At 35.8% G+C, this 9,279-nt stretch overlaps 1 protein-coding gene across 1 annotated transcript; it reads right to left on the reverse strand.

Moving 5' to 3' along the window:
* Positions 1-1,351: 1,351 nt before the first annotated feature.
* LOC129894111 (uncharacterized) lies at positions 1,352-8,361 on the reverse strand. The gene is made up of 9 exons (XM_055969637.1): positions 8,073-8,361; positions 6,823-6,996; positions 6,314-6,719; positions 4,913-5,193; positions 4,200-4,268; positions 4,043-4,099; positions 2,887-2,939; positions 2,706-2,781; positions 1,352-2,556 (listed from the first exon to the last, which is right to left on the reverse strand). The coding sequence occupies exons 1-9, from the start codon at positions 8,111-8,113 to the stop codon at positions 1,611-1,613; spliced, it is 2,103 nt and encodes a 700-aa protein (XP_055825612.1). The 5' UTR covers positions 8,114-8,361; the 3' UTR covers positions 1,352-1,610.
* Between the last annotated feature and the right edge of the window lie 918 nt (positions 8,362-9,279).

The raw sequence follows: 9,279 nt of genomic DNA on the forward strand, positions 1-9,279 counted from the left end.
AGTGACATGTTGTTAGGTCGAGTCTTCTTTATAGTCAATTATTGTCTTTTTTAATTAAATCACATGTTGTTAGTCTTCAGTCATTCATTTATATGAGGTTTTAGACCACAAAATAGAAAGTTATGGAGTTTTTATATTATAAAGCCAGTTTTTTTCATCCTTCATCTTTAATGATGCTTTGTGTTGCCTAGATTAATAGCAATTTTTTTATTAAACTAGTGAACAGTGTCAAAGTGATAAATATCAAAGAAAACCCTCGTACACTCATTGGTTTTCTTTCATGTTCTATCTTCAACAAAATTATGCATTTACTTTTTACATCTAGGCTAGCTCTTTGTGAGATGGTCGAATCTCTGTAATATGATTGAATCTAATCCATTGACTTTATTGGCATAGTTAAGATTGCAAGAGAATATCATGAGCATATGTACTAATGAGATTCCTCTCGTGTACTAAACAAAATAAATTTTACTCATTTACATTAGTCTTAGAAAGTACTTTTTCAAATTCAATTTATTCCTTTTCTACCTGCATTTTTGTGTAACCTCAATTACTAAAGTATCAATGTAGGTATTAATTATTTAAATGCAAAACTACCCTATCACAATAAATGATTCGTGTATAATAATTTTTAAATTATTAATGATTTTGTAAGTACAACTCCTTCATTCCAGGCATTATAATCCCCGCATAACTTATATCTCTATTTAAACGGCAAAAATGAGTAAATAAATTTTCTATAATCCACCCCTCTAATGTATCCACATTGCAAACAAATTTGACTATAATCCACCCCTCTAATGTATCCCCATTGCAAACAAATTTGAGGTGTTCATGCGTATAACTTGACTCAATTCTTATGTCGGACAAATCTCAAATAATTGTCTATTTTTAATACAATGTTCATCCCATCAACAATTGAGTGCTAATTATTTTGATTTTTGAAGCGAAATACACGTTAATACTAACTACTATATATAACATTAACTCTATAATAATCCAAAAGAACATTATTTACTGAAATGACTGCTATGAATTGTAATTGTAGTATTAGTTGGTAGTGTAAGAACTTCAGAAACAAAAAGATCCATTCGTGAAAGCTCACATGTTTCTATTTTCTATCCTATAATAGGTATGGATCTTCATAGTTGTAGCGCTTGCATAAATTCATAGCCATCTATTGGACAGAAAAAATGCATCTAACGATAGCCTTCAAATAATATAGCAAACACCAAGCACTTGGAAGAGGAAATAATGGTCATTCTTGGAAAAAAGTGAAAGAAGAGGGAGGAGGTGATGGACGACTCCTAAGAAACCAGATTTAAGAGTTTCGACGATTTCGTTGAAGCCTCAAAACAATGATACACCTTTACAAGTTACAGTTTACAGACAAAATATACACAAAACCACATCCAACACTCTAGGACACAACATCCAGTCCAATTCTATTTTCCTTAGAGTAGGATTTTGTAATGTCACAAGGGGCCGGTGTAACCACTAGTACCCTATCCTGATTCAGCATTCTCTATAATTTTCTGTATAAGTGACATACATGTATAACAAGAAACACTCAAGATATAGACGGGTCCGGCTCTTGTTAGTGGTACACTTTAACCGCTGCTGCTGGATTGCCCCTCTTTTCTCCTGATCTTCAATGATTTCTGGCCGGGTTGCTGCTTCATAGAAGCACCTACTAAAATTAATCGAGACATAACATAGGCCAATAGTTCTTCATGATGGGAAAATGTAAAATCCAAATGAGCATACTCAAACTCATTATATGACACCTCCACACCTGCATCCTTCATCAGCTTATAATGTTTCCTTACCATGGATGGCCTGATGATCTTGTCCTTACGCCCAGCAACAAGATCAACTGGAATATCAATAAGGGAATAGAACTCCCCCAAATCTAAAGGGTGAGGGGAACCATAAGCTTTCATGTTCGCAGCTGCACTCCCATAGTCAAACATCATAAACTTCCGAGTGTGCTTGATCTGTGCCAAATGAAGGGCCACACAGAATGAAACAGCTGGCATATCATTCATATTGTAGTGTGGCAACCCTAAGGCTCCAACCCAATTGGAGCTATCTCCACCAACTAAATAACTTATGAGAGTTTGCACAAGGCCTCCAACTGCTGGTAAGTTATGGAAGTCTCGGGCCAACTTGTTAAACAGCATGCGGAAAAACCGAGTGGGAATATAGAAAGCTGACACAAAAGGGGCAAGTAGAGGAGACAATTGTAGGAATAAGCATTCCATCATTGTGAATACGGGATTGGAATCATGATGAAACCCAGCAGGCGATAATAAGATCAATCTTGAAAGCCTATGGGGCTTTCCCTCAATTCGACGAGTTAGAATGTACATTAGAATAGCAGCTCCTCCCAAACTATGACAAATTGCACAAAGTTTGTAAGGCTGATCATTGCCACTCTCTTCCTCCACAGCTTTTTGGCTATTTTCCAATTCAGTAACTTTTGTTTGGTGGATCTTCTCTATCATTGCAGGTATATCCTGTGTCCCATGCTCATTTATGGAGTACTTCCAGTACCTGCATGAAGATGCCATACTTGGGAACTGAAGTAACTTGATAGAAATACAGCAGTCGCCACAATACATAAAATATGAAGGTTTTTTCCTTTCAAAAGAGAGGTCAAATGACATTTCAGACACAATGAGAGCTGCACGTGATGCACTTACCGACGTGAGGATATATTCTTGTCAACGTGCTCTCTCGACACCAATCCCCGGAAATTACCTAGGAAAACATCATACCCTGTAATCAAGAAACAGAAGAATGAATACTACACAATAATCTCAGGATAGTTTATAGTATATGCACACCCTATAAATTATAGACCAAAAAGTACAAAGGACAAACCTTGATCATAGGCTGCAAATGCTGGGGAACCAACAACTCCGTTCGATACCCAACTGTAAATCATATATCATGGAATAAATAATGATGCAGTTGACAATTATATCTGATCACTGCAGCAACTCTTAATGACACAATTAAAAATTGGACTGATCTTGACAGTATTTAAGCAAGAAAGAACAAATAAGAACTAAGAACGGAAAGACTACCAAGTCTCAATGCAAGACAGATTATATGGCATTGACAAATAGATGCCTCCTCATTTTTATGATTTGGCATGGGATACTTTCACGAGCTATAAGGCGCATGATCACAAGATCAAAGTGCCAAATATAGTCAATCTCATCCTCAGACGATCTGACTTGATAGTCTATACCAGTTCTACACCTTTATCAATGACCATATGGAAAGTGGACCATATCCAGGTAAATAAGTTGCTTGAAAATAATTGCCTTCACCCAGAAAGTAGTTCATTCACAGTAGCAAATTATCCTGCTTCCAGGATAACTCTGATATTTTGACATTATTTTTTATGATTGGTAGTGTACTGAACAGCTCTGCATGTACCTCAACCATTCCACCTGGTACCTACTACCTGACACCATCATAGGTACCAAGTTACCAAGGCTTCAGCAGATGGAAACAAATCACCTAAAATCCTTTGCCTCTGCCGGGACTTGAACCTGAGACATGGTTTTCCTCCCATTTTATTGACCGCTAGGCCACATCGTTGGGTGCAAAATATTGACATTATGAATATGTAATTTGAGAAATGCCCAAACTGAATTCCCTTGCTGATAACATTCCATAATTCTAGTCCTACATCCCAATTCCCTAGTGAAGTAATTAGCACATATGCATGTCATAGTTAAATCTATTGAGGAAAAGAAAAAAGACAGATGTTGAAAGTGTCGCTTAGACAGCACTCTGGCATAGAACCAATAATTACGTACCTCCGAAGTTCTTCTATCTGATCGACTATCATTTCAACAAAAATATTATGGAAGTATAATAACTCATAAGCCTAGAAGATCTCAAAAGACAAATTGTGATTTATGCCAAAGACAGTCGGTGTTGACCCAAGTACGCAACAAGTTGAATACTAATGCATAAGAAAGGAAAAATGAATTTGAAGAGTTAGAAGACATGCAAGGCTCACCCCATGGATGAATCAAAAATCCCATGTTGTAGATAAACAACCTTCCGAGCATCACGCCTGCAAAATCAAGTTAGAAACATCAAGGAACATCTATGAATGGGCATCCACCTCAAAGCTGTAGATATAAAGATATGGTGATGATAAAAAGAACCCAGACCTTGGAATTCTCTCCAAAAGGAGAATATATCCATCATCAGTAACCACACGAAGAGCTTCATATGGGTATCTACAAAGGAAAGAGTCACAAAGTTGAGACTGGAATGCTAAATTTTATTTGAAAACTAATGCACACTAGTTATGAATACAAAGGGTTTAATACACACTTCACTCTTATGTATTGGTGAGGCTGCCTAAAAATGAACTGGTTTTACTCCAATTCCTGACCAACCAAGTTTTCAACAGTCTATAGAAGGATAATACCTACCCAAACAACACTGACAAGACCAAAATATAACTGGAAGTCCACAATTTTTATAATCCTGTTTACACTTGTAATTTCAAAATATTTCCAACATAATTCTTGTCTAAAAAGCAGTATGTCCAACCAGTTTAGACTGATCATTATAACTTATATGTCACTTAGTATTTTAAGGAAATAAGGATTCTCTAGGTTCACTGGATTAGCGACAAAAGACACACAACATTATGCTAATCTTATTCAGCACTTAAAAGACCTCTAAAGAAATTGGAAATGTATATTTTAGATCTAAACTTAAGAAAAATCCACAGATTAATAAGAAAAACTTAACAAATCTTTTAAGTAAGATTGGAAACGTCCAATCCCTTGCACTGTGTATGCGAGATTTTTTTGTAAAGAAAACTATGTAAGCCATATGTTAAATTATTCAGTATGCAAGCAAAAACCCTCACCCAAGCTCTGTAATGACATCTTGACATGTCCGAGCATCTGTATTGAGGGAATGAAAGCCCGTTTTCTGTTCTCTAGGAGTAGGATCACTCTCCGAAAGGGTATCCACAGGAACAGAGACACCTGAACCAACAGCAAGAACGTCCACACGACCACTGTTGTCAGAAGATAGCCACTTCACCACTTTCTTCAATGTGTCTATTGGTGAAAGAAGACAGTGTGCAGCCTTGCGAAAAAATTCAAAAACAGCCTCTATGGTGATCTCAATTGCTAGATGGAGGTCCTACATGTAAAAAAAATTAGACCAAGTCATTTCCATGAAAAGTTGCAATCGAGGAGAAAACAAAAAAATAGTATAGCAGATAAGGGACGAGGTAATTTCTAAAAGAGACAATTTTTATATTCCCTTTCCTCCTTTCTATTGTTCTTCACTTTTCGTATTGTTCTTGTGCAGATAGGGCGAGTGAAGAAGGAGAAAGTACAGGACTTAACTAAAGGAATAAACAGAGAGAAGTAGGATGTTAGTGACAAATCCTCTTCCTGTATGCCATCACTCTTTCAACCACAAACCATCACACCTCTCTGATTATTTCCTATAATAGATTGCTAAAACTGAAAGCTTCTCACTACAGATCAGCAAACAGAAAGTGATCAAGATTAAAGCTCATCATCACCACACTCTTTCTTCACCCAATTTCATGGATCATCCTTAACCTGCTCCTTGATGTACTACTTAAGGAGAGGAGCCTTTTCCGACCACCTCCGCAATCACAACCCTGCGTATCATTGATAAATTTCTCTCACCCTTCCATCAAGGAAAGAGTCGGATTGTCTTTTCTTTTCCAATTCAATCTAGATTTCTTCTTTGATCCCTCATTACAGTTCTTTCTCCCATGTATTTTCTCTTATTTTGTAATATAGTAATTGTTTTCAGATACGACATACATCCCTTGGAATCTAAGGAGAACCAGAAAAGGGGGGCTAAGTATCTCGCTCCTTCACAGTCTCTTTTCAGGATTTGCCTAGGAAAATGTAGACGAAAGAAAGTGAAGGTAGTAGCTAAGCAGAGTCAACATGATATGAATGTTGGAATATTTTTAAGTCCTCTTCCCGCCCTTCACTCTTATTGAAGTATGTGGCAGCACACAAGCAATAAGTCTTCTTATTCTTTGTTCCTTTTCCCTTCTATCTTTCAATTTGCTTCCATTTCGGAATCAATTGGTTTCGCCTTTCCATACATGGAAGAGAAGAAGTGTAAGGTAAAATGGCACATTCAAATTGCAATTGCCCAGGCAAGGATAAAGTGAGGAATCATATGGATAACACATGAACTGGCAACCCCCCCCCCCCCCCCCCCCAAAAAAAAGGGTGGATGAAGATTAACGTTACGTAAAAAGTCAAACCTCAACAACACCACGTCTTCTGTCAGTGGCAGACTGAATAACTTGATCCCTGAGTGTCTGTAATCTCTTCCTAGCTTGTACATGGGAAGACTGAAAACTCTCAGATGTCCGAGAGGCTCTACTACCCCTACTCAAAGCATATATAAACAAAGGTAGGCCCAACATAAATTTAATAGGAAATAGGAACCATGAGATGATGTATCTGAACCAATGCATCCAATGCCTGTTCCGCCTTGAAAGACTGCGAGCTCTAGATACCCGAGAACTTTGTGACAGTGGAGATGGAGGACAAATGGTTTCATCAGTATATTCTTCTTCTTCTGATGATGAATAATCTACACTCGAGGAGGATGTATCAGAATCAAAAGAATGTTCATGAATGAACTGGTTAAAAGATGAGGCGCCACTGTGATCACCAAGAAGGTAAATGTTAATACAATCGCATTATAAAAAGGACATCAATTCAAAAGACAAAACAGGGGTAATGTGGAAAAAATTTGAAAGCTCACTTCTCCATCCACTGTGGAAGCCGAGGTCCACGAAAGGTTGGACGAAGTTCCCAACCATGTATGCCTTCAAGAATAGTAGATTTCCCCGGCAATATCGTCAATAATAATGCTGACACTCCATTAATCAATCTCACAACATTATTCAGCGACTCATAGGTCAACGTCTTAACTGACCTGAGTAAATGTTGACAAGAAACAGAAACATTGAATGATGCATCAAGAACAAAACTTGCTGAAGCTAAGACAAAAATCTACAGCCAGAAAGCAGCGCGAGAGTAACCCTAAGGATTTCAACCTGAACAAATATTACAATGTAGAAATGAGATGATACAGCTGAGTATAAGCTAGTTTTATGAATAATTTTGGGTTGAACCAGAAGTACAGTAAGAAGTAACTTCAGAGCTTATTCCAATCCATCCGCCAAAGTAATAGTGCTGACTTCTAAAGCAGTGGCTGTGGATCATCTAATATCATTACGAAAATTTCCATCATCTATTATATTTCCTTAAAAATAAAAAAGGACAAAGAACTGAAGGAAATCATATAGATATTGCGCTTATAATGTTGTACTGCACTCACCCAATGCCCTTAAGGCAATCATTACAATTTCAAGGAAACTTTTACAATATTTCATGTTTATCCCACTGTATAAATAGTGGAGATTATAGCTGAATCTATCCACAGAGCACAAAACAATTGTTACATTCTTCCTGTTTCTTGCTTAAGAAATTCCATTGAACTGCTGCCTGAATGACATCAAGAGTAAAATACAAGCAGCTAGAGGTTTGTCGATTAATCTCGTGCTCATTCATCTTTACCTTATATACCACAAAATAAGATGGAACATATTGCTCTACTTTCTATTTTCTGGCTGATTAACTGAACCCAAAACAGAAACTTCAAGACAATAACAATTTTTTCCACCATAACTTAAGCATTTAACAGCTGAACGAGAAGTACACTCATACGCCAATAAAGAGAACATTTCTGTACCTGAACTAGTACAATCATGGGGAATTTCAACCTCCGAAAAAACAATTTTCCAAAAGAAACTTATGCAAAAAATAATAATTTGGAATCCAATATCAATCAATCAAATAAACCTCAATCCAATATCTATAAATCTTCCATACATTCCGCCTGTCGTCCATTTCATTCCAATTAGAACGAGTATACGCCTGAATCGTATACAGGCATATACATTATGTGTATATTATACACATAATAAAGACGAGAAATGAAGAACTTACTCTTTGGTGACAGCAAGGGTATGGTCAACGAGACGTTGCATCGGTTGCAACAACTTAGATTATATTTCGATTGGATTTGGTAATAACAACTAATAATCGAAACCGAGTCAATCGATATATCTCCGGGAAGAAAAAATTAATCAATCGAAATTACTGTGAACTATGTCCCAAAATGCTCCGGCGAGATAGAGAGAGAAGGGATCCGTGTCCGACGAAATAGGAGTCGGTAAATATATAACATGCCCGATTCTTGCCGTCCAGAATAAGTCGGTTTGTGGTCTGTAAAAACGGTTCCTAAATTACAACTTGGCATTCTTTGATTGGATAAAATTATTTAAGTCGCTTTCGCGGAGATGTGTCGATGACTACACGTTTGTGTTTATATCAATTCGACTCTATAGTCTGAGATACGCTTGATTACACGCTATCTGTCAAAACGGGTTGATTAAAATTTAAGTTATTAAAATGAACTAAAATAAAAATGTGTTAGGCCATGATTCATTCAAATTTATTTTGGGCTCAAATTGTTGGATTCAAAAGGGTTAAAAATCAGGTCGGGTACTGACCCGTATAATTTGATTAGCTTAATACCGATAATTTTAACATATTATTATTTATCTTTTCTAACCACAATTTGAATTTCAACTCAAGAAAATTAAAAAAAATAAAATAATATATAAATAGATTGATAAATCCTATAAAATATAAAATAGATAGTAATTCATACATTATACCAATGCAAATTTAGAATCTTAAAACGAGTTAAAATTGAAAATTAAATTTGGTTCAATTGAGGATTTTTAGTAGGGTAAAATAACACTTATACCCCAAAAAGGGAAATTATTTATCCTTAAAGACTCAATTACTTTCATACCCCTTTTTATTTTAAAATAACATAAATTTATTTTAAAATTCGCTACCGATAGAGTATCAATATACCGACAGAATATAACGGAGGATTAAACTCAGTAATATATGATATTGATATGGTATCAATATACCAACAGAGTATCACAAAGAATATATTTACTAATTTAGAGTTTCATAAATAAGAGTGTGATTTTAATAATTTTCTCTTAATTGTTTTATTTTTATTTCTTAAAAAAAGAGTTCAATCTTATATGATACCGATATGATATCAATATACCGACGGAGTATCACAGAAAATTAAATTAAATTGTATATTGTTTAAAGAATCGAGACATTT

Source organism: Solanum dulcamara, chromosome 7 (genome assembly GCF_947179165.1).
Source record: "Solanum dulcamara chromosome 7, daSolDulc1.2, whole genome shotgun sequence".
NCBI classification, from domain to species: Eukaryota; Viridiplantae; Streptophyta; class Magnoliopsida; order Solanales; family Solanaceae; genus Solanum; species Solanum dulcamara.